This window comes from Desarmillaria tabescens, assembly GCF_030435595.1.
Source record: "Desarmillaria tabescens strain CCBAS 213 chromosome Unknown EV420scaffold_7, whole genome shotgun sequence".
NCBI lineage: Eukaryota > Fungi > Basidiomycota > Agaricomycetes > Agaricales > Physalacriaceae > Desarmillaria > Desarmillaria tabescens.
This window is the reverse complement of record NW_026848306.1, coordinates 101,632-129,183: the sequence shown is the minus strand read 5'-3', so window position 1 is coordinate 129,183 and position 27,552 is coordinate 101,632. Positions and strand designations below refer to the sequence as shown.

The 27,552-nt window shown below is 47.9% G+C and overlaps 9 protein-coding genes across 9 annotated transcripts; 5 read left to right on the top strand and 4 right to left on the bottom strand.

Moving 5' to 3' along the window:
• Positions 1–21: 21 nt before the first annotated feature.
• EV420DRAFT_1618528 (uncharacterized protein) lies at positions 22–1,486 on the bottom strand (the record flags this gene model as incomplete). The annotated part of the gene is made up of 8 exons (XM_060475351.1): positions 22–218; positions 271–332; positions 386–536; positions 591–784; positions 841–993; positions 1,048–1,153; positions 1,203–1,269; positions 1,316–1,486. The coding sequence occupies 8 exons, from the start codon at positions 1,484–1,486 to the stop codon at positions 22–24; spliced, it is 1,101 nt and encodes a 366-aa protein (XP_060334781.1).
• Positions 1,487–1,672: 186 nt separating this feature from the next.
• Positions 1,673–3,147, top strand: EV420DRAFT_1090135 (uncharacterized protein). Its single transcript, XM_060465781.1, has 3 exons — positions 1,673–1,775; positions 1,830–2,590; positions 2,646–3,147. Exons 2-3 carry the CDS (start codon positions 1,843–1,845, stop codon positions 3,062–3,064), a joined length of 1,167 nt encoding a protein of 388 aa, XP_060334780.1. The 5' UTR covers positions 1,673–1,775; positions 1,830–1,842; the 3' UTR covers positions 3,065–3,147.
• Positions 3,026–5,156, bottom strand: EV420DRAFT_1090209 (uncharacterized protein). The gene is made up of 3 exons (XM_060465782.1): positions 4,880–5,156; positions 4,560–4,823; positions 3,026–4,500 (listed from the first exon to the last, which is right to left on the bottom strand). Exons 1-3 carry the CDS (start codon positions 4,915–4,917, stop codon positions 3,285–3,287), a joined length of 1,518 nt encoding a protein of 505 aa, XP_060334779.1. The 5' UTR covers positions 4,918–5,156; the 3' UTR covers positions 3,026–3,284.
• EV420DRAFT_1476201 (uncharacterized protein) lies at positions 4,930–6,648 on the bottom strand (the record flags this gene model as incomplete). Its single annotated transcript, XM_060469322.1, has 7 exons — positions 4,930–5,030; positions 5,283–5,320; positions 5,400–5,759; positions 6,155–6,252; positions 6,336–6,420; positions 6,547–6,575; positions 6,601–6,648. 7 exons carry the CDS (start codon positions 6,646–6,648, stop codon positions 4,930–4,932), a joined length of 759 nt encoding a protein of 252 aa, XP_060334778.1.
• Positions 6,649–14,057: 7,409 nt separating this feature from the next.
• On the top strand, positions 14,058–15,125 carry EV420DRAFT_1518367 (uncharacterized protein). Its single transcript, XM_060472057.1, has 2 exons — positions 14,058–14,240; positions 14,291–15,125. Exons 1-2 carry the CDS (start codon positions 14,208–14,210, stop codon positions 15,023–15,025), a joined length of 768 nt encoding a protein of 255 aa, XP_060334777.1. The 5' UTR covers positions 14,058–14,207; the 3' UTR covers positions 15,026–15,125.
• Positions 15,126–15,787: 662 nt separating this feature from the next.
• On the bottom strand, positions 15,788–18,332 carry EV420DRAFT_1089989 (P-loop containing nucleoside triphosphate hydrolase protein). Its single transcript, XM_060465780.1, has 10 exons — positions 18,197–18,332; positions 18,082–18,146; positions 17,994–18,029; positions 17,740–17,940; positions 17,569–17,688; positions 17,385–17,506; positions 17,056–17,336; positions 16,470–16,997; positions 16,232–16,420; positions 15,788–16,181 (listed from the first exon to the last, which is right to left on the bottom strand). The coding sequence occupies exons 1-10, from the start codon at positions 18,214–18,216 to the stop codon at positions 16,043–16,045; spliced, it is 1,701 nt and encodes a 566-aa protein (XP_060334776.1). The 5' UTR covers positions 18,217–18,332; the 3' UTR covers positions 15,788–16,042.
• A 3,556-nt stretch (positions 18,333–21,888) lies between these two features.
• EV420DRAFT_1303210 (P-loop containing nucleoside triphosphate hydrolase protein) lies at positions 21,889–24,006 on the top strand. Its single transcript, XM_060468429.1, has 8 exons — positions 21,889–22,088; positions 22,144–22,209; positions 22,265–22,318; positions 22,406–22,845; positions 22,914–23,224; positions 23,279–23,537; positions 23,597–23,639; positions 23,695–24,006. The coding sequence occupies exons 1-8, from the start codon at positions 22,081–22,083 to the stop codon at positions 23,705–23,707; spliced, it is 1,194 nt and encodes a 397-aa protein (XP_060334775.1). The 5' UTR covers positions 21,889–22,080; the 3' UTR covers positions 23,708–24,006.
• Positions 23,945–24,829, top strand: EV420DRAFT_1089955 (uncharacterized protein). The gene is made up of 4 exons (XM_060465778.1): positions 23,945–24,243; positions 24,294–24,491; positions 24,545–24,754; positions 24,810–24,829. Exons 1-3 carry the CDS (start codon positions 24,181–24,183, stop codon positions 24,653–24,655), a joined length of 372 nt encoding a protein of 123 aa, XP_060334774.1. The 5' UTR covers positions 23,945–24,180; the 3' UTR covers positions 24,656–24,754; positions 24,810–24,829.
• Positions 24,830–25,795, top strand: EV420DRAFT_1089956 (uncharacterized protein). Its single transcript, XM_060465779.1, has 4 exons — positions 24,830–24,939; positions 24,994–25,082; positions 25,140–25,252; positions 25,315–25,795. The coding sequence occupies exons 2-4, from the start codon at positions 25,003–25,005 to the stop codon at positions 25,692–25,694; spliced, it is 573 nt and encodes a 190-aa protein (XP_060334773.1). The 5' UTR covers positions 24,830–24,939; positions 24,994–25,002; the 3' UTR covers positions 25,695–25,795.
• The last annotated feature ends 1,757 nt before the right edge of the window (positions 25,796–27,552 follow it).

Genomic DNA, 27,552 nt, shown 5'->3' with positions numbered 1-27,552 from the left:
CTTGATATTTCAGTCCTTGAGCTACAGTTTCCCTGATCTTTTCTCGCCCGAGATTCTAACAACTACCTTGCCGAATTGATCTCCCTTCTTCAGTATCTCGAATCCCTCCTCTGCGGATTCTAGACCTTCTAGCACATGGGATACTACCGGCACGATACGGTGCTCCTCCAGGAACGCGGTCGCGTCTCTCATGTCCTGCAGCGAGCCCATCATTGTTCCTGTGGAAATCTGTCAAAGCGGGTATGCTTGGTATGAAGGGATTATGCGAACCAATGAGGTGCTGGTTTCGCATCACTTCTCTCATTGTGAACGTAATCTTTGGATTGGCAGTCCTAGAAAGCCGTTAGAAACAATCACTTTTTGAATAAGCGACGAAGAATCTGACATTCCATAACAGACAACCTTTCCGCCTCGCTTGAGGCACCTGCTCACTTGAGACATAATATCGCCTCCACCAGAATCAATGACCGAATCAAAGACAGCGTCTTCGCCCCGGACTTTCTTCAATGACTTGTAAATCTGGGAAGGCCAGTTATCTGAAGAGGTGTAAGTCCACAAGGATAGGTAAGCTGATGTTCAACGACACACACCATCTTTATAGTTTGCTCCTCCTTCAGCACCTAGTACAATGGCCTTGTTGATCTTCTCCGTGCTACCGCTTGTCACATAAACATGTGCGCCTTTAGCGACGCATAATTGAAGAGCCACAAGAGCCACTCCGCCGCCTATGCCCGTTATCAAGATGTTTTGGCCAGATTGGACGCTAGCGCAGGTGGTAATTGCCCTGTTAAGCGATTTAGAACAGTTATACAGCATGGAACCAGCTGCAGACGGACATACCTCCAAGCCGTTAGACCAGCTAAGGGCCACGCGGCCATGTGAACATCGTCGAGATGGCTGGCGGATTTGATCACCAACGATCTATCGACGACGACATAGTTGGCGAAGTACCCGAGGGGAGGATAAGCGACGCCCCCAACGACTCCAAACTTTCTATTCAAAGGTATTAGCTACTGAAAATATGTGTAGATGACATTGGAGACATACGGAGACTCTGGCCCATCGAGGTTCTTTTCCCAGCCAACCATTGGCGACATGAAGACGCGTGAGTTGAGAAGTGAATCCTTTGGTTGGCCGGATGCCACAACAACACCTGCAAAATGTCGTTAAAATACATACTTATACGCAGAAAATCTCATCACCGGCTCCATCAGCGCCAAAGACACTCCCAAACGCAATATTCGGATACAATCCTTTACGAATCCATAGCTGTAAAGCGTTACGTTACAAATAACATCATCAAAGCTGAAACAACCTCTCTGTGGTTGAATGCAGCTGCTCCAACCTTCACCAAGACTTCGCTGGCTCTGAGAGGCGGGATTTCCCTCAGTTCTACCTTTGCATCATTGTAAACCGGTTTCTGCAGCGTCGCGGATTTGCAAAGTACTAGTGCCTTGGTAAGGCGAGGGATATCGAATTTCGACATTTAAGACTTCTTCGAGTAATTGTCCTTTGATGTACTTGAAGAATACAGAAATGTTGACTGGCACGCTGTTTTGCTAGTGGCTGCTATTGTGGGAGATTATGCGGTTACTTTAAGACGCTGGTCCCGGTTACTGACAGCGGCTGCCGGCTGGTTACCTAAGTTAAACAATGATAAAATTGATCTCAACTTAAACCACCACCACTTCATCACAACATTTACAACTCGACTGCCTTCACCATTACATTTAGTTCTGTTTTCTTTCTTTGCTCTGTACCTTCTTAGTGCCGTCGTAAGTCAAACTTCCCTTTCTGTTTTATTGCCCAAGAAATTAATGTCGCGTTAGGATCCTTCAAAATATGGCCTGTATCTATTCGAAGCAAGTCCCCCAGGAGCTAATCGACAAAATCGTTAACGAGCTGCATGAACATCGAAAATCGCTCGAGTCCTGTAGCTCCGTTTGCCGTGCATTCCGTTCCCCAGCCGAAGCCATCCTCTTTCGACAAGTCTCGTTAAACGGCTACGACAACCCTATATTCCGCCTTTCTCAAACTACTCCCCGTGTCTTGGACTGTGTTAGGGAAGTAACTATCCACGAGTCCGTAGAAACTCGTCCGAATGCCGACGCCGTCGCCGTCGCAAAAGCTGTCGCGGCTTTCGTCAATTTGAACACCGTCAAGATTACAGGAATGACTTGGGTGCCGGGTTCTTACCGTATCCCTGCCGAGGTGATGTCTGCGTTCGCAACTCTGCCCATTAGAACTCTCGTCCTCGACGAAGTCATCTTTCGATATATCATCCAATTCTCATCCTTCATGGATACTTTTTCCGGCGTTGAAGATATCACTCTCAAGCACGTCTATTGCCACCTTGTCTCGAAAAACGATAACCCCCCAACCTCGTCTCGAACAAATGACATCCACTCGTTGCACTTGTCCGTGAACGAAATCTCGTCGAATGTACTTCGCATGGTTGCCGACGGTCGCCTTGGGTCTTTGGCGAAGCTAAAATCTCTGACTTACGAAGGACATCCGAAGGGCAAGGAAGTTCCTCCTTTGCTCACTCTAGTTCAGAATCCTTCACTCCAGTACCTTCGCGTTACCGGCGGTGAGCTTCTCTTTTCATTAGTTGGTGACCAAACCAACGCTCTTCAATTCTTTAGATATACCGGCCGCCAATTTGTCGCACATCGAGACCCTTGCTATTTATCTAACAAAAGAAGCCAACACACAGGAGTTTCGCATCTCTTTGGGCCTTTGGATGGACAGCTTGGCCTGTGGTGAAGTATTGTCGTTAAAGAAAATAACGATACGTCTGAGCCTGGGACACCAGATCTCGGCAAACGACGCTAAAAAATGGGCTGAGCTAGACAATGTGATATTGGCGTCGCGCTTTCCGGAACTCGTCTCGTTTCGCGTCATACTGAAGGCGAATGCGGGTATTGATGCTGAGCAGACGAAGGAGCTTATTCTGAGTCATTGTCCTACTCTTTGTACCCTGAACGTGTTCACCGTGGGCATGGAAGGATCCCCAGAGCCCTTGGATGATGGTGGAAGTGAGGATGATGACAGTGACTGCTGAGCTTGTGGAAGTCGTAGAACGAGCAGATGGACCATCGTGATTGCTTGGAAGGGGGCTTGGTCGGGATATTCGGGGCGTGCAACCACTCTTAATAAAACCATCATCTCATCTGCCAAGATACGCGTAAGATTTCTGGTATATACATATTAAATAGCACTGAATCAGATAGTTCTCCCAGTGGTTATCCCAGATCATAAGGATACGCCACGTAAATTACGCGTCACCCAATGACAATACACGGGGGGGATAGCATCCTGATGTTACTGCGCTCAGCGCTCAAAGGCAGCAAGACCTTCAGATCACCAGCTCTCATCTTCGATTCCACATCTACCTGCCGTATTGAACACCGCGCAAGACACAGATCCAACACACGACAGGCCCTTCGGTGGAAATGCTCGTGTGCCTCCCACGGCTGCCGGATCCTCAATATCAGATGTTCCAACGTTAGAAGATCATTGTTAATGATCTGCGCGACCCTGAGCAGGGCCTCAGCGGTGAGCGCAACAGTCAGGGTTAGACGCCTCAAAGCCGGTGAACGCTGCGTATCGACACACAGATCACTGTCCGAGCAAGAGATGACGAGGTGAGGAAGGGAGGATGGTACGATGGGAACGAGTATGGATGCCAGTCCATGACCGGTGATAGGATCGGAATGCAATTTCAGAGTCTTCAGTTTGCTAATACGGATGGGGCAGTTTGGGTGGAGGAGGAAGACGGCGATAGCACTGGCGCAAGGCATATTCTCCCAGAGCTCAAGTGACTCGAGCATCGTGTGCTCGCTGGCATGAACTGTGTCGTACGACCTCATGATCTCGCTCGCTTGGTCGATTATGACTGACCGGAACCTGCTGTGCATGTCCTGTATTGATATCAATGATATCTTCAAGTGTTTCAATGAAGGGTAAGCGGTATCCCATAGGGACAGGAAAAGCCGGAAAGTGGCGAAATACGATGCAGATATCTCGAGGTGCGTTATTGGCAGTGCGTGGAGCAGCTGGGAGGCGGACCGGATCTCATGGGCGCCTGGGTAGCAGTATGCTACGTCCGAGGAATACAACTTGAGTCTTTTCAGCCGAGTGAATGAGAACGAGCATGGGACGAGTGTACCAGAAAACTCCCATGCAATGGAGACATCTTGGATTAGAGAAGCCAGGCAAGCGACTCGCACCCGTCTCCATTGCAAGTGTAAACGTGCGGCGCCCTTCTCGTCCTCGAAAACGCCCTTGCACTTGTTCTCGTGCAATGAAACGACGCGGAAGATGTTCCGGCGTGCATGAAGGCGCCATGACCTGCAAACGAGCGCACACGTACGGAGTACCTCAACCCCGACGATGTTGTCGATGATTAGTTCGAAGATCTCGAGCGGGAATACAGGCGGTTCCATAGCAACGACATCGGAGCTGCGCGAGGAAATGCGCTTATGCCTGAGAATGTCGCTAAACATCGAAATGGAATTAATTACGTGTCAAACAGAGGGGTGGTGTAGACTACATACCGGACGTTGCGAAACTTCATTGTATGTCCTGCAGGAGGGTGAAAAGAAGAGTGTCTTGTTGGCCAGTGGGTATTTGAGCAGCAAAAGCGGCCGGAAAAGGTGGTGTGGGGATGAAGCACCCGAGTTCGCGTTTCGTCATGGCGGTAACAAGGTGGAGGAATCAAAGTAGCGACTCCATCCTCGGTTCCGGCAGCCTTAAGCGGCAGTAAACTTTCAGGGGCAGTTTTATGGGTTTTCTGCCGGTGTGCTGCGCAAGTATGCTTCCTTAGGAAGCAGAAAATCAGCATTCATTTAATAGTCCTAGCCAGAAAATGACGCACGGGATGTGAGACAGTCTTGAAGCGACAAAAAGAGGCATCCAAATAATACTCTAGTAGTCCGGGTACACAGACTTCGGAAAGCCGATGGTAAGAATCAGAGCAACCTTTGACGCATCGTCTTGGTTGGTATTGTAAACAGCCACCTCAATGCCTATGATGCAGACAGAAATAGGGCAGCCAGTGATGCATGCCTGCCTGCATTCTTTAAGCAGGGAAACCTATTGAGCATATTTTGAGCGACCACGACCGTGCAGAAGCATCTTGGGAATTCTGATTTCCTCGGTAATTCCTATGTCCTCGAGTAATTAAAACATCAGCTCGGGAGAAGAGAGAAGCAGCTGAGTTTACCAAAATTCTGAACGTCAGTAAAGAAATACAAGGCTACAAGAAGTCGAAGACGCACCAGGCGTAGTAATAACCCAGCTGGAATCTGAGAAGATCCTTGATTAACGTCCAAATCATTGATGGGTCAACGGGATATATATCCAAGCAAAAAAATGTGCAAGGCTACACATATTACATATGGTCACCGACAAAGAGCGAAAACAAACTTGATTGTCTGTTGAACGTGCTGTTGACTTGTTGACATGGGTTGGCGTGCACCGGCTGCACCGGGCCGAAGATTCTCACCACACCACCACTGCAACCTTTCAATCTGTCATTGACGCTAGACCTTACGGTCTCTCGTTTCAGATAGCGGGTACATGCAGAAGATTCGCTCATTGTGCCTGCTAGAAATTCCCGCTCGTCGGTATATGCGATCCAGTGGTTACCTCGACTGTGGCCGTTACACACCATTACTCCTGACTCAGGGGACGGATGTGTGTGTGCTCTGCTTTTGGACATTGGACCATAGAAAATTTCGAGCGATCTGTATGTTCTGATGAGTTAAACTTGTATGTGAGAGATTTCACACGGAATAGGTACGTAGATGCAGTGACAGATCATTTTAAAACCAACATGTGCCAACAGAGCTTTGGGAAATATCGCAACAGAAGATTCCTGATGATGTTATCTGTAGCCGGTTTAGAAGATCAACATTAACTCGTGGTTCTTTGCGTTAAGTAAACTAAGGGGGCTGCCTTCGCAGGGTCAACTCTGCCAGGGCAAACGAAAGTCTTGGCAGGAAGGACGGGAGTCACTGGCACCGAACTCAGGGCATTTTGGAGTTCGAGGAGGGCGTCTTGTGTCGTTTCTCATCATAGCCAGCCGCATTCGAAGCAACCTGTGCAGTATCATGAAGTTTGTCTTCAGTGGCTCTCTTTGTCTCTTTACCCATCAGGACATGAAGTCGCGTTCAAGAGTATCTCCAAGTTCTCCTCCTTCATGGACAGATTCCCCGCTGTGCAGAGCATCGGAATGTCGTCCCTATGCTGCATGAAAGATGATCAGGACCTCTCACTGTAACCCCAGAGCAAGGTCAACTCTGTCCATCACCATCAACAATACTACGCACTTGCACCAACCTCCCACTATTACCACCTTCCACCTTGTATATGCCAGCAGCCGAGATAATATCTGCTCTCCACTGTCCAGTCTGCCTAGGAGCAATGGAGGCAGAATGTCTCAAAATTATAGCTGGTTCTCCTTCTTTGCAGTAATTATCTGTATTTCATCGTTGGTCTGGTACATCTGGTTATTTTTTCGTCCAAATTGCGTGTACTCACATTCCCCTTTCCAGGCCCTCCATTGGTCCCTACAATTGATATATCTTAGCTCACTTTTCTCGAATTCTCGATCCCGAAATCCCGGCCATACCCGCAAAACATTGCTGTATTGCTGAAGGACTGGACAGACTGCTTCGCCTCCTCCCGCACGCATCCGAGTCACGTCAATGTTATCATTGAACCTGATATATATCTCTAATTCTCACCAGAGGACGAAGCGGCTTTCGCGAATTTTGACCGTGTTCTGTCGCTATCAAAAACAGTGGAGAGTGTCACCATCATAATAAACTATTACGAAGCCTAGAATTACCACAGTACAAGACATTCGTGGAAGCCAACAGCATAGACTCGTCGATACTACTACTAGTAGTGCATGAGGGACAGCCTGCGGCCCTTGGCGTCGGGATGGTCTTCCAGCCTTTTTAATTGTTGAAATACCAAATGCGCCGCGCTTCCGATGGCCACCCCTCCTTTCCGTAGTATATTTTCTAAATTTAGCATTAGTATATAAAGTAGGATACCTTGTAATCGAGCCCCTCGCGCATTTGCGAGGGTTCCCTGCTAATCCCGGAGTCCCGCTTATCTGAGCTGAACAGCATACTCCAACACAAATGCGCAGCATAACCCTTCGAGTTCTTGCTCTACTCGCTCGCTGCCGCCATCTGCTGCTTTACTGATAGCCCAACGTCGAGACCGTTGCGGCCCCTGAGACCTACGAGACCATCAGCCTAGCTACGAGAACGCTAAGGCTTACCATTGACCTCCCTCATTTCACGAGACTCATTCCATCCATCCCCCTTCGCCATGTCTTCTGACGACTCTTCCATTCGCTTTCCTAAGCTCAATGACTCAAACTATGTGACCTGGAGCATCATGATGGAAGCTGAGCTCATTTGGAAGGGCTTGTGGACTGGCATTATCGAGATCCTAGTTGATGGAGATGGGAAGACTGCTGACGAGGTTGAGAAAGAGTACCTGACGAAGAAGACCAAGCGGGCAGCCTTGAAGATGGCTGAAGCTCGTGCAGAGATGATTTTGCAAGTTGACAGTGGTCAGCTGCCACACATGATTGCGAGAGACCTGATGGAGGTTTGGGAGATGCTGAGGAGTGTCCACCGAGCCAGAGGATTTGCGACTTCACTGGCATTACGCAGGAAGTTCTTGACGATGAAGAAACGGAGCAATCAGTCGATTCAGTCTTGGGTTGGAGAGATTCGTGGGCAGGCATTCGCCATGCAGATGTCGGGGATTGAAGTGAGTGATCAGGACGTGATCTTGGCACTTACTCTGGGCCTTCCTTCCTCTTATGACACCGTCATCATTCATTTCGATGCCACTCCCCCCGACCAGCTCACTATCGACCACGTTATCACCCGACTGCTGAATGATGAGACTCACCAGTCTATGAACCACCACTGTTCCACCCAGAATGCCACAGCCACTGATGAGGCCCTTTCTGTTACTCAACGTCGTTCCCGCCCTGATGCATCTGAGATCATTTGCTTTTTCTGTGACCAGAAGGGTCATTACAAGGATGCTTGTCCTGAGAAGAAGCTGTGGGAATCCCACAAGCAGGAGGTTGCCAGAATGGTTGAAGGTGCTGATTCAGATGAAGAAAGTTTGCTGCTTGAAGAAGACTGATTTTTCGTGCGCCCTTTTTTGATTTATTTTGATATCACCCGAGTTTTCTGTGCTTCCCTTATATCCCTTTTAGACTGCTTAGCTTATGGGGGTGCCGTTCTTTCCACTGTTGCACGCCGATTTGCGGGGGTGTGTTGAAATACCAAATGCGCCACGCTTCTGACGGCCACCCCTCCTTTCCGTAGTATATTTTCTAAATTTAGCATTAGTATATAAAGTAGGATACCTTGTAATCGAGCCCCTCGCGCGTTTGCGAGGGTTCCCTGCTAATCCCGGAGTCCCGCTTATCTGAGCTGAACAGCGTACTCCAACATTAATTTCATCTTATACTCAAAAATGTCATTCTATATCATGACACAAAGTAAACTGAAAGTAAAGCGACTTTTACCATTACAGGGACACCCAACCGCTGGCGCTGACCAGCGTTACGTCCGCAGGGTGACCGTTGATGATCGGATTTACATTATTTTCGTAAAATTGGTCGAATAAACGTACTTATTTAGTCACTTAGGGTTATGGTTACGGTGAAACGGTCCGGATGCCGGCAGAAGTTTTTCGACCACCAATGCTTTCAGTCGAGCGAAACATTTACATGTCCTTGAGACTCCAATCCTATTTTTCGTCCTCCTGGAACAATACGACACTAAAATCCACGAAACAAGAGGAACAAGGCGTCTATTCGAAAGTACTGTCATGAAGTATACAACTTGAACCTATTGGTTAATATGTACGTCCTTTTTAGCCTGCTATCGAGACGTCGCTGATACGAGAACTTCTGTTTTTTTTTTTTTTTTTGATTTCTGCAGCTCAAAATACGAGATAAGACAGCGACCGGACCACCTCGTTGCATACGTGGAGCAGGTCTGGTTCCTCTCGCTGACAGCTGCTTGCAGCGATATACTGCGGTTACCATTTCCGTCGCCGCAAATCATCGTCATTCTCGTCCATCGCAGCAAACGAAATAGCACGCTTTTCCGTCTTCTATCGGATCGTCTCGCTGGACTCCCGACTCACGGGCGAGGTACTACAACTGTGGACCAGCTGTCTGTGGGCAAAGGTGAGCCTAATGTGCACGCTAATTATTCGTATTAGTTCCTTCGGCTAAAGAGGAAACAAGTACCTTGGATACTGGATCTGGACCGTTTTAGCCATCGGGACTTTCTGGATTCCCAACCCCGATAAACCAGCTGTGTTTAAATGAGATTGATGCGTCAAAATCGGTCGAGCTCAAGACCTTGAAGGCACAATAGTAACCATCTCGGGGATAACAGAGGTCGGGTTTCCATTGGGATGGAAAATGCCTGTGCTTCGAGTGTAAATGCAACCAGCTTCAGCTTCAACGGGCTGCGTACGTATTTCTCTTTTTTGTTATTCTGTGACGCAGGTCTCATAATCGATCATGAAACTCAGCAGAAGTGACCCCTTGGTTGCCCCTTGGTAGTGAAATCTCCGTAGAATATCTTCAGCGCAATCGGCGCCCGTGCAGGACAGATTGCCAATGCGTTGGACTTGGCGATAGGTCATCAAGGGACCAAAGTATCGCGGCTTTGAAGGTTGCTCCAGGCAAGGGTGGCATGTGCATAGTTCCCACATAAGACCTTAATTCACGTACCGCACGCAAACATTGGAAGGGTACCTGGTTTCGGTGTCGGTGAGCACTATCCGTTTCTCGCGATTCAGGACCTTGAGTGATGTCAAGGTCGGTAATCACAGAGGATCTGCAACTGAGGAGTTCGTCCCTTGTTATGACCTTCTGTTGACCGACTTTCTTGACCAGTATTGCCTACCCAAACCAGTGGAAGACGTTCTGCGATGTCCGCAAGAAGTCTCAGATGCCACCGTTTCTGCACATTTTAACACATTCATCAACCCCTTAGCCCTGGCTCAGAAATAGCCTTGATATCGGAGGCCGCTGTCCCGCAAGAGCTCCGTAATCAAGATGGGATTCTTTGAAGCTGATACTACGGATGCCCGATCCTCAGACCTCCACTTCGGTGTATGTATCAGAAGAGAATCGCCCGACATGTCCATGACGAGCGATAAGCGGTCGCAATGAGGATACCTATTGCATGCGTGAAGCACCGTTTCTTTTCGACTTTGAATCTGAGTCGATTCTGATAAATCCTTTAGCGTGCAAGGGTGTTTCTATGACACAAGCAGGTAGTCACTCGTAAACTCTGCGCATAAACGGCATTGAAACGCGCAAAATTCGCCTTGCATTGGTTGGGTCTTGAGGCGGCCGAGGACATCTCACCGGCCAGCCAAAGGAGAACATCCTCATTGTTCAGCGGAGTCACGAAATCCCTGGGATCCTCATGTGTCACATTTTCACCCCATACCAAATTCTCCGTGTAAAATCATATTCTCCCTCCGTTTTTTCTTCTATCTCGTTAGCAGTCATGTGGCGGGTAGCCGAAGAACAGGAAGCAGCGACAGGCTTGGACGATGTGGACCCAATCCTTGAGAAGTTCTTCCCCAAAGAACTATCGCTACTCGGTGGATCAACTGTGTATAACGGTCGGAAAAGTACCCATGCCCGAGTTACTGTTTCATGACCATAATATGTATGCAATTTCGTCTGGCTTAGACACGTTTTCTTACCCCAACACCTTCTAACAGGGTATTATAACGGTTGACCCGGGTGTAATGTTGAGCGCAATGTGGTTAAAGAGATGGGTACCTCAAATTCTTTTCCTTGGCTTTGTGATACCGAAATGGTTGTCTCAGCCACATCCACGCAGCGGAATTTCACCACCGCTTTTTGCCTTGAGTTCAAGGCCGCGCACCTTTGAAAATGATACCTCTCATCGCGACGACAGTCCACGACGACAACGAGGTCTCACTTAGCCCTCATTGCGTATTGCCTCTAATTTGGGCCTAGGCGTACAAGCCGGAGTCAGCCCTACGTGAAACAAGCGTTTACGAGAGCATTCTCCAGACACGTGCTCACTACGGGAGCGGCATGAGCGCTACCTGTAGGTAAACGTGTGGCTTTTGCACACCCGTCGTTACCGACCTGACCTGACCAAACAGTCGCATTTCATTCGGGTCATCTTTCTGTACAATCCGAACACCTGAGGCCGTCAATGAACCCCGAGAGATAGGATCCGCCATCTCTAGTGCTAGGACGACAATCTGGGAAAAAATCTCACCATCATCATCTGTAAATGGGGCGTGCTATGTAAGGGACCATTATTATCCAGTTGGTCTAGCTCGGGGAGGGCTACGACTGACGCCGATAAGAAGTTCGACATGGCGCTCTAGCTATAGAGAGATCGGAGAACGAAATCTTCGCAAAGCATGGCGTTGCACCTCAGGTTCAGGGCAATTACTGGAAAACAGCTCGGACAAGGCTGTGGCACCACAGGTGTGGTTTACTTTTGCCAGACCAAATAAGCTAATTACCATCGGAAATACCACGGAACACTCCGATACCAATGGCGGCGACCGCAGCGATCGTTTTCGCTTCTCATTACCTGAACTGGTCCATTCTGCCTTCTGTATGCCAGTATTGCATGTTCTGAGCACTTCACTTTTGTCTCATGACATTAATTCGCGATCCCGGAACTAAAAACGAGGAAATGATATCCATGGGTTTCCAAGGGCCGGCATCTGTCCCCTTGGTGTTCCTTGTAGACTCCGACGTGGCGCGTCGGGGAGCTTATTTATCATTTCCAATGCAATACCGACGAAAGCGACGGCACCTTACTAGTCCCCATCACTATCCTTCCATTTTTGCGCTTCACATTTCTCTAAAGTAGACAGAAGCGTAACTGCCTTTCTACCCTCGTGGAATAGGCATCTATGTCGGACTTACAGGCAAATGACGTCGGGATCTCCAATGCGCCACCCACGAGGCTCTTCTAACTTATGGAGTACCTGATGCCAGCATATACTTGGCTGTCAGCTATATCGGGGGTAGCCTTTCTCTCGGGGAAATATGTTCCAATCAAGAACAATGAAGGCTATCGCCGCAGTTCGCCTTCACGATCCCACGCTTCTATAGCTGCAGTGTTCGTTCAGTAGGTCTTCTTCTGTTCTCCGAGGCAGATCATTGGCCCATCTTCCGAGTTCCGGGTCGTCAATTACATACGTACCGATGACGCGTCCATTGCATGTTCGAATTAAAATTTGATTCCCACTGCGGGGAGCTCGCCCATCTGGAACGCTATCAAAAGCTCATTAGGGACAACTCGTCTCTTCGGCGATTCAAAAGAAGAAAAAAAGCCCTGAAAGTCACTATGACGACCTCCAATTTTCTTCTCACATTTTGACGACCGTGGACCGATTTGAAGTATTGACAGTGGATCTGGGTTTCAGCCGTGTGATCGGAGACACTTGGGTTAGGTCTGCCCGGCCGCTTCTGCACGACCGCCCGGTCAGGATACGGAAAAAATTTCCATTCAACATCATCCAGGAGGAGAAAAATATTTTGTTGAGTCATTGCATTTCATATGTGTAAGTCGCTAGGGGATTTGGTGAGAGAAATGTTGACGATGTTTCTGCTAAAACAGATTGACTTGCGGTGCAACAAGGATGACGTGTTCGGGGGGTAACCAAAGGGTCGGATCCGTGCCCGTGCACTGGTACAGTCCCTGCAAATCTGCACATATAAAAGACTTGAAAATTTACTTCCGGATGACTCGCAACTACAGACCCAATCATCTCCCCCGCCTTACATTCCCTTATTTTTTCCAATGCCTCCAGGCGAAGTTACGCACATTTGGGATGTCACAGGGCCGAAGAAGAGTTATGTGAAAGGAGAGTATTGTGTTCACTGGATCATCGTGAACGGAAGGCCGACGATGTTCACCTTTGAGTGTCTTCAAGACCGTAAGTCTGTCTGGCTCTGATACATGTCACTTCTGCTGATGTCTTGACAATAGACAACATCTCTCAAGGTACTCGCGTGAGTTTTTTGTGCTCTATCACGTTTCCGTTTCATAATCCATTTTTGTTAGCCTGTACCGGGGAGAACGACCGCATTTTGGACGCCCTATAATCCCAAATGATTAGAATAAACCCACGTTGACGTCGGCCATTGATGTTTGGTGAGTAATGACGCTGTTCATTGAACTACAAATACCTGACCCTTGACGCTCCTTGACGTCGGCAGTTTTGAAGATGTTTTGAAGATGCTATGCGTTTTGGTATATGAGCCTTGATGGTTCAGCTCAGCTAGCCCCTACCGATTAATGCTACGTGTACCTCGAGTGTGGAGCGGTGCATATATATCCGTGTACTTGTGCCTGCATCCCCGGTGGCGCCTCCTGCGCAAGAGGACCGTCATGTTACCATATATATATCTTAAAATCAACCCCTTGAAACGAATATGCGGAGCCGCTGGCAGGAATGTTGTATGGTCCCAATATAGGAACAACCGTAATATTCTTGAAAACTTAACGACCGGGAGTCGAGCCCCCGTGGAACAAGCTCATCACATCGTGTTCTGCGACAGAACAATAACCGAATAATACTTCTACCGACCGCCGGAGTATAAAACACGAGTTCATCTTTTCAACTACAACCATGACGTTCAGCTGTCCCTCCCCTTCGAGTCCGAGCGTCAAGTCCTCGATAGATGAAGTTGTACTCAAATCACGCATCGAGAAACGGCTCTCAGATGAGTGCGTGAAACTCGATCCCTTTGAACAATGTATGTACCTCGTCGTTGCCAAGCATGCTTTTCGTATTAACCTCGCGTTGACGGGTAGGCGGAAATCATATGGTGAGTCTGTTGCCGCAGAGGCGTAAGCCTCCTTTCTCTAAAACAGTTTTAGACCTATATTGCACATATGAACAAGGCGCAACAAGTGTTCATCCGAGTCCAGTGGTCCATTCTGAAGCATGCTGGCTGCGGAATGACCTCTCCGTTGGCTATGCGCTCCGAGGTACGCCGCAATCTAGTTAAAACAAACTTGCACCGATTTTGAAACTAGGTTGCCACCCTGCGCTTTTTAAAATCCAAAACTGAAATCCCGGTCCCTGAGATTTTATATCATGACGTTGACGCAGACGGAATGGTCGGGGGTGAATGGATGATCATGGAATATGTAAGTTCCGAGATGTCGTTATCTGAGTAGGCTGATTAAGGCAAGGACAGATCGACGGCGATAATCTTTCGACAATATGGAGATCCCTCGATGCCAAGCGCCGCGAACAGGTCTGTGTAGCCATTGCGGATGTATGGTCTCAGATAATCAATGTCAACTTCCATTCGATCGGAAGTCTGTACGAGAGGGGAAGCGGAGACTTTTACATTGGTCCCATGACGCGTCTGGCGTCGAACCGAAAAACATCTATTTCCCCACCGCGACTCGAAAAATGTGGTCCATTTTCGAATGCGAAGGATTGGCTCCTCGCGACTGCGCGACGTGATTTAGATTATTTGGAGGCACCCTCAGACGACGCTAACCAAAAGCAGCGTTTCATCAACGATGTTGTATCTAGCATCCAGAACTTCGACTTTCCTTCTCAACTTGAGGATCTACCCATCGTCCTCGAGCATATAGACTTTGCACCGCGTAACATCCTCGTCAGCCGGACAGACCCGACAAAGATAATAACGGTCGTTGACTGGGAAGCCGCGCGCGCGGTTCCGATGTGGGCTGCAAATCCCAATTTCACCTTCCCACCGTTGTCAGTGACAGACGAAGAGAGGCAGCACCTGCTCACCGTAATAACGGATCGTATCATAGCGAAGGTTCCTGCTTGGGCGAGGGCGATAGGACAAGACACACAACCTCTGCGAATCTTGAATGATCACGCAATCTATAGTACCGTCAATCCTAGCATACTACTCCCTGCCCCATACTTAGCCTTGTCGGGTTCGTATTGAACGCGTTACGTAGATAACAGACCATACATGGACCTTTGTATATATAATAATGTTTCGACTACCACATCGAAGCAGTGTATCTGAGATGGCTTTGCGATGGGTCCTTGTATAACATTATGGACAAGTCATCGGACCGATTACGAAGTTCGAACCTCGATCAAGGGATTCGGAAGTCGGTATCTTCGAAGAGATCTATAGATGCATCGTCGCAACGGTTAAATAGAACATGCTGTAAGTACCTGTTCCCATCTGTTCGCATACACCCTGGAAAGCTCAGAACGATCGGTTCGCCGCATACTTAACTTGAGCGCAACTTGAGTGGCCTCTCAGATGAAAAGGCCGTAATAGACATTACTAGAATCAGATATAGGAAGAGTGTCAGGGCCATGCGAGCTAGATATGGGAATGTAATATACGTAGCGCAGGTGTGATATGTCACCAAATATCACCCCAGAACTCGAAGCCTCAGGGTTATCATCAATTCTATTCAGTTGTCCCTAGATTGCCCTCTATTACCCTATTGTCTGGATCTGTCAACATTTCATCAATTCAAGGTACGAACTTGGACTAGGACCACTGATCCTGCAGGAACATAACCACAAATTAGCTGGGCTTGTCTACAATATATTAATGTTTCGCACGATGACTTCGAACGAGATCTCCTGGCAAAATAATAGCTGAAAAGCCTAGGAAAACCTCAAAAACAAGACTATGCCTGGTTTGTACGAGAGCATACTAGCAGTAAGCCTACTTGGAATCGATGAACTCATGCTTTGCGAAGTTGTACGTCATCCAGAATTAAAGCACAGGACTCAAGAGTAGGGCTGAGAACGATAGAATTAGAGCGTGTGTCATGGATTGGTCGATGCAAGGTCGGAATCACACGTGAAATGTATACATGCTAATATCGTAGGGATGGAATTCGAGTTCATGTACGAAGAAACGCATAGGAAGGTCCATATTTTACATATAACTTGGAACTTGAAGAGGCATTGAGAAAACGCACCATTTCTCACTTCATTCTTCCGAATCTCCATCAACATTGGTGGCAGCAAAGGCACCAGCCTGGACGTTGTAGAGTTTGGCGTATTCTCCGCCCAGTGCAAGGAGCTTGTCATGTCGTCCAGACTCGCATAAAGTTCCGTCTTTCATGCACCTACGAACATATGAAAACGAAGACCCACTTTCAAAAAAGTCACGGCTTACAGTATGAGATCCGCCTGGCGCGTCAGGTACCCGAAACGGTGGGTCACGATGACCAGTGTCTTTCCCTCCCTTTCCTTGATCAAATTATCGAAAAGTTGTGCCTCCCCTGCGGCGTCGATCGCCGAGCTAGCTTCGTCCACAGCTACGAAGCTGACCTTTCCAGAGTTGAAGCGCATGAAAGTGCGTGCTCTGAGTGAAAATAAGCGGTCGACAGTCCCAATAGCTTGGTAATACTCACGCAATGATCCTTTGCTTTTCTCCACCTGATGTTTGGACAGGTGGCGGCAGTTCTTCCCACCTGGCACGCAAGGAACTCGTCTCCTTGCTGTCGTCTTCATACATAGAGAATCCGCAATACCGGTAGTCATTGGCTCCACCAAGCAAGGTACCTTGCCCTTCAGCCAGATTGGTCAAAAGATTTTCGGCGCCTCCCATGCGAACAGCATCGACAACATTGTCGTTGCTGCAAGCGGAATCTACATTGCCCATACGTATGTTCTCCAGAAAAGACAGAGGAAAGATTTCGTGATCCTGCATAAAGCTGGCGGTTGCTTGACGAAAATCCGATAGCTTGTAATCTGTTATGTTGTTCCCGTCGACAAAAATGGTCCCTGAAGTCGGTTCGATCATTCTAGTCAAGAGCTTGATCAGTGTAGATTTTCCACTACCGTTGGTCCCGACTATGACGACGAGCTGCCCAGATTTGATGGAGAGTGAGACGTTTGTCAAAGCTGAAGTGCCATTGGGGTAGGAGAAGCAAGCATCCCTGTGGCGGGGGCTCGGGGTGAGTTAACTGAACTACTAGCGATTAGTCATAGGCGTACCGCAAATTGAAGGACATCCCTCGCAGAACCTCTGATGAACCTTTCTCCGATTTGGACCTTGAACACGGTGGATACGCAACGGAACCTTCGGATAGCGCCGGAGGCATCTTCATCGAATCGTACAACCTAGTTATGTGCTGGCAGTCTTTTCTGAATTGCCGGACTCCGCCGAGAAGAAATTGCAAAGACAATTGAAGGTTGGCTGAATATTGCTGCAAAATGGCGAATGATGTTACAGAGAACGCAGATGGATTAATAATTGCGAACAAGGCCAGGTATATCTTCAATTCCGTCAGAACAGGTAGTAGATAAGGAAATGTTTGACTTACGATAGGTGCCCTGCCTAAGAGAGCAGATAAAACATCCGATAACGGCGTGGAAGGTTGACCATACTGATTCTCTGGGCTCGACGTTTGAAGATCGCCGACACGGTCTGATGATTTGGCATATTCTGAAAGTTTGTGATAACGGGATGACCATTTTATGAAGTAAAGAATGAATAAGTCTTGTCACCTGTAATGATATAGTCCGAAAGGCCGCCGGAAAGAACCTCTGAGCGATAATCTTCGTCAATAAGAGAACTCATGGCGTGCATTCGAATGAAGTCCTTGTTCTCCACATGGTAAAAAAAGTCTTTGTTTCTCGTCAAGCCCAAAGGGACGATTCTAAGAACGATCTGCTTACCGTATCCCCATAAGTAATCCGCTGAGAGGTTATCATACAGTGGCTGGAGGATGCACACCAGAGCGAACAGAGGGTGGCCGAATTCACGAGATGTTCGGACAATAAGGACGAGATTAGCACACATGGACGTTATCCTAGAGAAGAAGAACAGCATCGCTGAGAAGGAGGCCCAGACTGAATTGTTTCCGGGATCCTGAGGCCCTGGTAACAATTGTCAGGCATTAAAATAGTCTGTGTGGAATTTGAGGACGTACCTTTCGTGTCGAGAAAGCGCTGGCTCTCCAGTTGCACTAGACAAATATATAATGAAGTGTATACAGAGGAAGGGCAAGCATATTTTACCTTTCATGCGAATCATCGTGTAATGCGCTTCCACACGACGTCGTAGACGATGACGGATGTGATTGCTTTCAAAGAACGTGAGACGTGATCAAGCTATGGAGGCAGAGAATCTTACTGGTACCACCTCAAGGACATGGAAGCGATGATCCAAGACACTTGGATTGCAAGAAGTGTGGCTATCAGTTCATAGTTTGCGGTTCCTTCTACAATCCCTGTCTCCACCTATAATAAAGAGGTGTCAGAAAATCACGGGTTGCAAAGTGACCAAGGTACTCACACTCTTCAGCAACTGACTTGTTAAGTATAGCGTCAACGTAGATTCGGTTTCCAGCAGTGAGCATCCGCCTGATAACTCCGCCATCACATAGAAGGCCGTGAGCAGAGGAGCCAAGGCATAGATCTCCGTGACCATTCTAAGGAAGAGAGGTACTGCAGAGAATATGTCCCGTATATTCTTTGCAACGTCTAAAGAGTTAGCCTTGAGTATCACCACACGCCACACACCCAGCTTCAGAGAGACTAAGTGGCGGCTGTCAGAGCGAACAGAAGACTCTTCTTTCGTGTCGGATTTCTTCTCCATCGATAATACTTAAGGAAAGGGTATGAGTAGTAATGTGCACCCTAATAGACAGACGAAGCTCCTTATATATCGTTCATCCAGATAGAACTGGGCGCTTAAATGTGACAATAATGAGCAAAGAGACAAGGGAACATCCTTTTTAGAGACTGTAACAGCCTTGGGCATCAGAACAACAGCCCGAAGTGAATGGCATGAAGCCATTGTGTCCTGAAAAGTTGCACGAGTAACCCTGAGAAAATCAATTCAGTTCCATGCGTAATGCACAGAATAGATTGGAGCAAACAGAGCGGAATTTACGGGAAATGTGATTTTGGAAGAAGAGGTCCATTTGATGGAAGGCGAGACAATCGTGGGCAACAATTGTGTTGGGGCGTTAAGGGTGAGGGCAGATATTTTGGTCTCAGTTGTTGTCTGTGAGCCAGTGCAGATTTTTTGAGCTTCTTGAACATAGAGACCACCGCCATGATGGATGTCGTTTGCTTAGAACATGGTGTCCGAGTCCGACTCGGATTCGGAGAGTTTGTTACCTGTTAAAATTCAAGATTTAACATGCGAAACATTGAGAGTCGAGGATTGCAAAGGCAGGGTATACATTGTACAGACGGTCATTCAGGAGCGACTCTAACGAAAGCAAAGTACTCGCCGGATTCAGTCGAGACGACGATGATAGGTGAAGAAAAGAACGTACCGGCCATTACGGGCCGAAATCCCCGGAATCCTTTTCTAGTTCGACCACCATACGGCGTACGTTGCTACTGTGAGGATCGTTTTGTCACGCGCAGTCCGGGACAATGGAACCATCTCTTTTGAATCTGAAGACCATCCTTTGCTTACGACGCCTTGTCATGGGTATAGCATTGTTCAATTCCATATTGATGTCTACCACATGCCAGTGCCTACCTGGTGCACTGCTTTTATTTCCCACCAATCGCTGACTGTGCTGGAGGCCATGCTATGATGACAACGACGAAGGAATGCCGAGATAGCATACATTGTCGACTTCACATGACCTCTCCCTTTGCTCTATTCCGGCGAGGCTCGAGCTGGACAGACTTCTTTGTGGTCGACTTTGAAACGTCTCCCACAGTCGGCGCTAGTTGGAAAAAAGAGCTGTGGGATCGTCGCAGTATCAATCAATCGACGCTGCGTCTTGAAGGGCACATCTGGGATCAATAACAGCACCCGGACAAAACCTCCGTGATACCACGCATCTCCTTGACGTTATTATCCGGGCATGAGGAAAACGGCTTGAATTGTCCACACTGCTGTTACTTGCTGCGTGATCTTCATTCTCCTGAGAATTGCTCAGCCAATGGCGCTATATCCTTCTTTGTTTATTTCTCTCTGGCTTGTAAACTAGACCCCATGTCCCTGGTAACGTGCGAGGTCTCATCTATGCCTATCTCCAGGGACTCTCATACGGATCTTCTTGATCAGTTGAGTCCTGAACAAAGTTCAAGGATCGTGAGTGCCCAGAGACGTTGCAGTGCCTTCCGCCAAGACATATTCAGTATTTCTTTCTCTTCGCTCCACCATGTCGCGTGTGGATGGAGGCCTCCTTCGGTCTTAGTCGTCCTGACCAAGTGAAACTCGCTCCGCCACCACCGGGAAGCTCACGAGTCGCAAAGTGGCGATCCATACTCATAGAATCTTTGACATACATGACCTATAACCATCACCTGTGGCACTAGTCGGAATGTCCGCAGGAAACTGACGCGTACAAGAAACCTGTATCATTTTTCATGCTGGGATAGTTCAACGGTATGGTACAGTGTATGATTACGGCCGTAAAACGGTGTTACGGGCGACATCTTGTAAAGTTTCGATAAGATAAATGTGTAGATAAAATGAAATCAGTGTGAAAGCTACAGGACGAAGCTAACAGCCCTTGAAACCACTCCAAATGGGATAAATCCCTACTAGATTAATGCGTCGATTCGAGAGATACAGTAGAACCTGATATTATGGCTGCCGCAAGTCAGCAAGGTTATTTGTACCTGAGCCGTCTACTAAGCATAGAGACGAGCGTTACCAGTGCAAGGTCCGTGCATACGGTCTCTCAGAAAAATACTGTCAGAATGCGTGGCTCATGTATGGTCATTTTTCACTGTAGCATTAGAGCCAGCTTTGAAGCTCTTTGTGACTGTAAGGAGAAACTTAAAACACAAGATGGTTCAATTTGCACCTGAACCAGAGTGGTATGTGACTGGGGAAGAAACTCGCGCGATAACTTGAAGGGGAGAGCAGGGATTCGAAAGAAACTTCCAGGACTGAGAATCGTAAGGAAAGGGTCTCATGTGTATAACTCGCACTGAAGCGAAAGAGGGATGTGGTCGTATCTTCCGGTATATCCATTGAAGATTTGCATAACCTGCAGAGATGACTCTCTCGATTGGCATGGGGTTTTCCGTGGTCAGCACAATGTCAGGAAGGGATTAGTCAGTCAGTTGGTAGGGCGAAGAGTGCAATACAGAATAGCTGTAGCGGAGCAATTTCTTGATTCTTTCAGTATTCTCTGCACCGAAGGGGTTAATCCGAGCATTTACTAAGGGATAACTGCAAGAACAACTATGAAATCGGCGGACTTTCTCCGGTTGGGATGGTAATTGAAGCCAGGAAGTCGATGGCTGGAAACGGACGTGCATCAAATACACATATCTTAGAGAAGGATCAGCAAACCATTATATGATAGTCGCGTACAAAGATAACGGCGGAAAATCTAACTTAACTCTGGTATGTATTCGAAAAAGTGCCTGAACCTCCCTTGACCTAGAGGATGATCCACAGTCGTAGAGGTCAGGGAAATGTTTGCTGACCTCTTGTTCGATTGAGCTAAGCCTACCCCGAGGCCATACTGGAAGTACCGGTCGATAGAAAGATAAGTTGATTAAATAATGAGTGGTTAAGATCCACAGCAGCCAGAAGTGACCCATACAACATGTTTAGAAAACATTGGAAGAGATACAATACATTTGCATCTTTCGATTCTTAAGTTTGTTTGAAGCTTGTAACCCGGCAAATAAACGAACGAAGTTCCGTTAACGGGCGAAGCGTGTTCACATGCACAACCGGATCACAAAGATGAACTCGGAAGGCAACACAAGTGCTTTGCGACACACAGCAAATTTCACGATACCAGGACCATGAGAAGATGTCCTGAAGGAATCCAATGGAAAACGGAGAGCTAATATCACGCACTTGAATGGTGCAAAGACGGAAGGCAATTGCCGGCTCGCCACCCGAAAGCTCCCAGATTAGGATAGAGTTCCCACGGTGAAAAGCTCCGGTTTCCGAGCCCAAAAATTCTTTTGCTTCGTTGCATCTCTTTGCAACTTTCTATTGCTCCCCATCAACCTTTCTCCTCGCTTACCGTCGACCTTGTAGCAGTGCAAGTCGACCATTGAAAAATATATTAGAGCATGTCAGCGTACGTCGTTGCTCCTCCCAAGGCTGCTGCTACAGTAATGACCGTCACCCTGCAGTGAAGATACTCTCCAAGATGTCGCCGAAAACGAGATCGAGTCCAACTGGGACCAGGTCGTCGACAAGTGAGCATGGAGAGCAAGCAAAGGAAGGAATCGTTCGTGCTGATCAGCTTGATAGCTTCGATAACATGGATCTGAAACCGGAGTTGCTTCGTGGTGTATATGCGTACGGGTGAGTAGTTGCCTTTACCTCGCTGTTCACGACGGCGCCAAGGGCCCATTCTAATCTTTTCTTCTACCATTTTCCTTTCCACTACAGTTTCGAGCGCCCCTCAGCCATCCAGCAGCGGGCTATCGTTCCCGTCGTCAAAGGTCACGATGTCATCGCTCAAGCCCAGTCTGGTACTGGAAAGACTGCGACATTCTCCATTTCTATCCTCCAGCAGCTCGACATGTCCGTCAAGGGTACCCAGGCGCTCATCCTCGCGCCCACCCGTGAACTCGCCCAGCAGATCCAAAAAGTCGTCATCGCCCTCGGTGATTACATGAACATCGAGTGCCATGCTTGTGTTGGTGGCACCAACGTTCGCGAGGACATGGCGAAGCTCCAAGAAGGCGTCCACGTCGTCGTCGGAACCCCCGGTCGTGTCTACGACATGATTAACAGGCGCGCGCTAAGGACCGATACTATCAAGATCTTCTGTCTTGACGAAGCTGATGAGATGCTTTCCCGTGGTTTCAAGGATCAGATTTACGAGGGTACGTTTCTTATTTGCCTACAATCGATCCACCCATCGTCGGGCGCTTATAATGAACTTGCATCACAGTCTTCCAGCTTCTCCCCCAGGACACTCAGGTCGTCCTACTCTCTGCTACTATGCCCGCAGACGTCTTGGAGGTTACTAAAAAGTTCATGCGCGACCCCGTTCGAATCCTCGTCAAGAGGGACGAATTGACCCTCGAAGGTATCAAACAGTTCTATATCGCTGTCGAGAAGGAGGAGTGGAAGCTTGACACTCTTTGCGATCTCTACGAGACCGTCACCATCACTCAGGCTGTCATCTTCTGCAACACACGGAGGAAGGTTGACTGGTTGACTGAGAAGATGCACTCGAGAGAATTCACCGTCAGTGCCATGGTATGTCATTCCCTGATCCTGGTTCTGCCGCCGCTAATTAGAAGTGTTGGATAGCACGGAGATATGGAGCAAAAACAGAGAGAAGTTCTCATGAAGGAATTCCGTTCGGGATCGTCCCGTGTCTTGATTACCACCGACTTGCTTGCTCGTGGTATTGACGTGCAACAGGTGTCTCTCGTTATCAACTACGATCTCCCTACAAATCGGGAGAACTATATCCATCGTATCGGTCGTGGTGGACGATTTGGAAGGAAGGGTGTTGCCATCAACTTCGTTACAACCGAAGATGTCAGGATGTTGCGGGATATCGAACGTTCGTTGTCCCACCCACCTTCGTTAGTAATGCCGGCGCTGATTCGTTCCCCCTCACAGAGTTCTACAACACTCAGATTGACGAGATGCCTCTCAACGTTGCGTGAGTGACTTAGCCCTTCATCGAACTACTTTTACTCATTCTCGCTATTGAACAGCGACCTCATTTAAGAAGCTTCACATACACTAACACCCTCTCCCCAAAACGGCATCACGTTCTGCCTTGTTTCTTAGTCTGTTCGTTGCTTCCCGCTTTTTATGATTTACTCTTTCAGTCTCTTCTCTCTTGCTTTTTCTCCTGTTGTGTTCTGAGTAGTAGAGTGTACTTTTCGACGCAGGGAGAGGCGTGGTTTGATTCGAATGCCGTATCACGAACGTATGAATTCAATGTCACTGAATGATGTACTCACAAGTCCTTTGAGTGGCGGTCATTCTGGAGAGCTGGCTGCACAGCCTAAGCTAGCCTTTGTATTCACGTCCACGTGACTGGCCGTAAGTGCTATAAGTGTTGCCAGTGGCCACTGCTGCTTGGCGAACACTTCATTCTCCTTCCCCTCACGTCAAGGACGCCTAACTCCATACAGCTGAGTCTTTCTGTTGCTTTCTGACACTATTTTCGCTCTTCTTTGTGTAGAAAGGTCAAAATGAGGGCCCGTCGCGGCAAGCTTCAACGCATGATGAATATGCCACTGGATATCTGGCTTGAAGTGAGAAGGAACTTATTTCCATGGATTGACGGCTTCTTATTTGTCCCAAGATACTTGCATACCTGGCACCTGGCGACATATTCCATCTGGCCTGCGCCTCAAGGGAACTACGGGACTCTTTGACGAATCCAAATTTATTATCCGTGTGGATAAATCCAAGAAACGCAGAATCCCCCCCTGTTCCTCAGCCTATGATTGGTTACTCTGAAGCAGCATGGATTGGTCTCCTGTTTGATCCACACTGTGATGTACGGTATATCCCTTGTTTTACTACGACTGCTGGCTAAATATTCGCCCCCAGTTCTGCCCGGACAAAAATGTACGTACCATTGACTTCACGTTCCGTACCAGACTATGCTCCGATTGTAGGAAGACACAGTACGTCTCTCCTAACGGAGAAATCCAGAACTGATGATTGACTGCTGTAGACTCATGACACGGAGAGAAATCAGGGAAAAGTACCCTGGAACCGAGATGTTTTGCGATCTGTGTCATTCAAAGAGGATAGAAGGCAAGTAACGTTTCTTCATCTCATACACGGATACGAGAATTAACATAGCCAGCAGGGAAAGGAAACAAGAAACATTATCTGTTGAGAGATGTGATAACAGCCAAGGAGCGCTGGGATGCACTACCTGAAGCCAAGAGGGCCTCGTTCAGGGAAGAGAGGAGAACTATCAATGAATTGAGAAATTCGCTAATTACCTGTCACGCTTACCTTCAGACCTGGTAGGCTCATGGTCTCTATAGGAAATCCCGATGTACGAAAATTGGGTCAAGGAAAAAGCGGCGCTCCGGGTGCAAGAACTGAAAGATACGAGAGAGAAAAGAAGAGACGCGTAAGTGTCGGGCATCGTATTCTAATGCACGCTATGATCTTCCTTCCTTTCTTCAAGGATTATAAAGAAACTGGAAGATCTCGGTTACCAGCACGAGATTTCGCGGATTGGTGTCGATATCTTTGAGGAACATGAACTTGTTAAACGACCGGCTGAGTTGACGGATCGGAGTGAGTCCTGATGTTGCCGTTTGTTGGATTGTATCTGATGCTTTTATGTCTGCGCCCGCAAGGCTGGAGCAACATACGTGGAGAATTAGTTCAATGGATGGAAGAAACCAGGGCAAGCACCCGTGCTCACACTCTCGCCTACCGGCAGGCCCTCGCAGCAGGTTTTCTCGACTTATTTGTACGTTCTTTGGGATCGCAAGCAGACACCACGAAATTTCCCTCTGTCCAAGATTTTTTCGACTTTCCTGTGGTGAAGCAGATCCTTGACTGTCCGAATGATTATCCTGTGTCCATCTACACCTTCCGCGATATCTTTCCTCGGATGCCTCAGATGTTACAACGATGGTGCGACAACGTGATATTTCACAACCAGCTTCTCGGGATCGTTGGCTACACGGGACCTATATTTTCGCTCGACCTCCGTCACAAGGCGCCTTCCTGACACTCGCGTGCAACGCCTTCCTGTGCTCACCTTGCCACGCCTTACCGGCTAGGATCCTTCATTATCCCGAGGTGGTGACGCACGAATGTAACACCGTACACGCCGATTACCTATGGAATCTGTCGAGTCCGCAAGATCTGAAGCACCTTTTGGTAACCTTTATCAGGATGGTGGGCCTGAACCCTGCTACTGCGACCGTGTATGATCTGGACCGATTGCCCCATTATTATCGATGCAAGCTCTGTGGTGGCAGGGACGTTGCCGATTGGAAATGTTTCGTATGTTTCTTCCCTCTGTTTCGTTTCTAGGACAAGAACACTGAGGCAGCCCCTTAGGTACATCATTTGTATGAGAAGCATAGATTCTTTAGCGGAACTGAGGAAGAGGTACAGATTACCACCGCCGAAGAAATCGCTTCCGGCAACTACTATCTGTTCAGGACCACCGATCAGGGTCCTGTTTCTGAGGTTATTTTCTAATCTGGTAGGACGAAGCCTTAATTCGACGGATTCTTTGTTTTAGCTTCCGCAGCTCCAGGGGTCCTGAACATTCCTCGCTGGGCTTTTAGATCTTGATAGTATATATTGTCTGCCTATCTACAGGTTACTCGTGCTCGCCGTCAAGAATAATTTAGATGTATATCAATTTCACGAGAATCCGAGCCGCGGAGCAGTTTCTCTTCATTTTCTCTTATGAGGCAGGAAAGACTGGGAGCCGTATTTGCGGCGATCTTGAAGAAGGCTGACGAAAGCCAGGGTTACTATTAAGTTACGCATCTGAGCTTTATCGCCTCTTCGTTTGCCCTCCTTAACTCGTGGTCTAGAGCAGCCTTACCATTCCGAACAAGCGGTACTTTATGATGGTTTTCATCGTCAGGATCACCGCTGTTGGAGCTCCTTGATTATGCTTCATTTTTGCGGCGGCCGGAAGTCTTTATTCACGGGATACAGCGCCGTAACGTCCTGATTCGCCGCTATTCGCATTCTGTTTATACGATCATCAGTGGATGCATAATGCTGGCTGCTGACTCAAAGATTAGTGGTATCCGACAGCGAGAGGATGCCTCGTATACGTGTGATCAAGGATTTACAGGCATGAATAAATACTAGTTCCTTATTCAACAGCGGAACAAGTTGCTTGGAAATTCATTGCCTCTTCTCAAAGGCGATACTGCAAGGTCGACTGATGGGTCTTTGACCCGCGAGAGCGCCCAACGTCGAGTAGAGAACGATTTTTTGACCTGCTACGAACCGAGGGCCCTTCAAGATTAATCTGGTCTGATCAAGAAGAAGCCGCAATCACCCGCAATCACCGATATGCCCTGCTGGGTGCCAATGAATATGGCTGCTCCGGTAATAACACTGGCAACGGACTACGACTACTTGTGCAAGTTAGGCGCCGCAATAGAAGTGAGCGTGTAAGTCAAGACTTGACATGTTGCGTTAACGATCGATGAAAAAATGTGTACAGACAATGCTTTCAAGCCCAGCAATAAGTGAAGGCCTCAGCCTGTGATAACTCTTACTGCCTCGTGGTGGCACTTCAAGGCCACGAACGAGGCGTCATTGAGACCCTGTGTTCTAGATCAATCACAGAATAGCTAGTGAATCCAGGCAGGATGGTTAAAGGCATCGGGAATCCAATCACAACAGGATCTATGTATACTGATAAATGTAAGCGATTCAAAAGATCATCGATAAGACCCGCCTCCGCTAATTTTTGTCAACGAATACAAAAATTCCGGATCTTGTATTGATGCGTGACCTTGTGTAAATTCCAAGACAGATGAAAGCGGTGCGTCTACCTGCAGGCGAAACAATTTTAGACGGGGAACTGAGCTCAGACTCAATGTCCCTCT

Bases quoted from the DNA above. Each gene is read 5' to 3' on its own strand.
- EV420DRAFT_1089955 (XM_060465778.1), top strand. From the start codon at position 24,181: ATGAGGGCCCGTCGCGGCAAGCTTCAACGCATGATGAATATGCCACTG. The intron at 24,244-24,293 runs GTGAGAAGGAAC...ATTTGTCCCAAG, and splicing joins CACTGGATATCTGGCTTGAA to ATACTTGCATACCTGGCACC. The intron at 24,492-24,544 runs GTACGGTATATC...ATTCGCCCCCAG, and splicing joins TGTTTGATCCACACTGTGAT to TTCTGCCCGGACAAAAATGT.
- EV420DRAFT_1518367 (XM_060472057.1), top strand. From the start codon at position 14,208: ATGGTCGGGGGTGAATGGATGATCATGGAATAT. The intron at 14,241-14,290 runs GTAAGTTCCGAG...AGGCAAGGACAG, and splicing joins AATGGATGATCATGGAATAT to ATCGACGGCGATAATCTTTC.
- EV420DRAFT_1089956 (XM_060465779.1), top strand. From the start codon at position 25,003: ATGTACGAAAATTGGGTCAAGGAAAAAGCGGCGCTCCGGGTGCAAGAA. The intron at 25,083-25,139 runs GTAAGTGTCGGG...CCTTTCTTCAAG, and splicing joins AGAGAGAAAAGAAGAGACGC to GATTATAAAGAAACTGGAAG. The intron at 25,253-25,314 runs GTGAGTCCTGAT...TGCGCCCGCAAG, and splicing joins GGCTGAGTTGACGGATCGGA to GCTGGAGCAACATACGTGGA.
- EV420DRAFT_1090135 (XM_060465781.1), top strand. From the start codon at position 1,843: ATGGCCTGTATCTATTCGAAGCAAGTCCCCCAGGAGCTAATCGACAAA. The intron at 2,591-2,645 runs GTGAGCTTCTCT...TCAATTCTTTAG, and splicing joins GTACCTTCGCGTTACCGGCG to ATATACCGGCCGCCAATTTG.
- EV420DRAFT_1089989 (XM_060465780.1), bottom strand. From the start codon at position 18,216: ATGTCCTTGAGGTGGTACCA. The intron at 18,147-18,196 runs GTAAGATTCTCT...GTTCTTTGAAAG, and splicing joins ATGTCCTTGAGGTGGTACCA to CAATCACATCCGTCATCGTC. The intron at 17,689-17,739 runs GTAAGCAGATCG...CGAGAAACAAAG, and splicing joins GGATTACTTATGGGGATACG to ACTTTTTTTACCATGTGGAG.
- EV420DRAFT_1303210 (XM_060468429.1), top strand. The intron at 22,846-22,913 runs GTACGTTTCTTA...CTTGCATCACAG, and splicing joins CAAGGATCAGATTTACGAGG to TCTTCCAGCTTCTCCCCCAG. The intron at 23,225-23,278 runs GTATGTCATTCC...AGTGTTGGATAG, and splicing joins AATTCACCGTCAGTGCCATG to CACGGAGATATGGAGCAAAA.
- EV420DRAFT_1090209 (XM_060465782.1), bottom strand. From the start codon at position 4,917: ATGCCTCTTTTTGTCGCTTCAAGACTGTCTCACATCCC. The intron at 4,824-4,879 runs GTGCGTCATTTT...CTGCTTCCTAAG, and splicing joins TCAAGACTGTCTCACATCCC to GAAGCATACTTGCGCAGCAC. The intron at 4,501-4,559 runs GTATGTAGTCTA...TTCGATGTTTAG, and splicing joins ATGAAGTTTCGCAACGTCCG to CGACATTCTCAGGCATAAGC.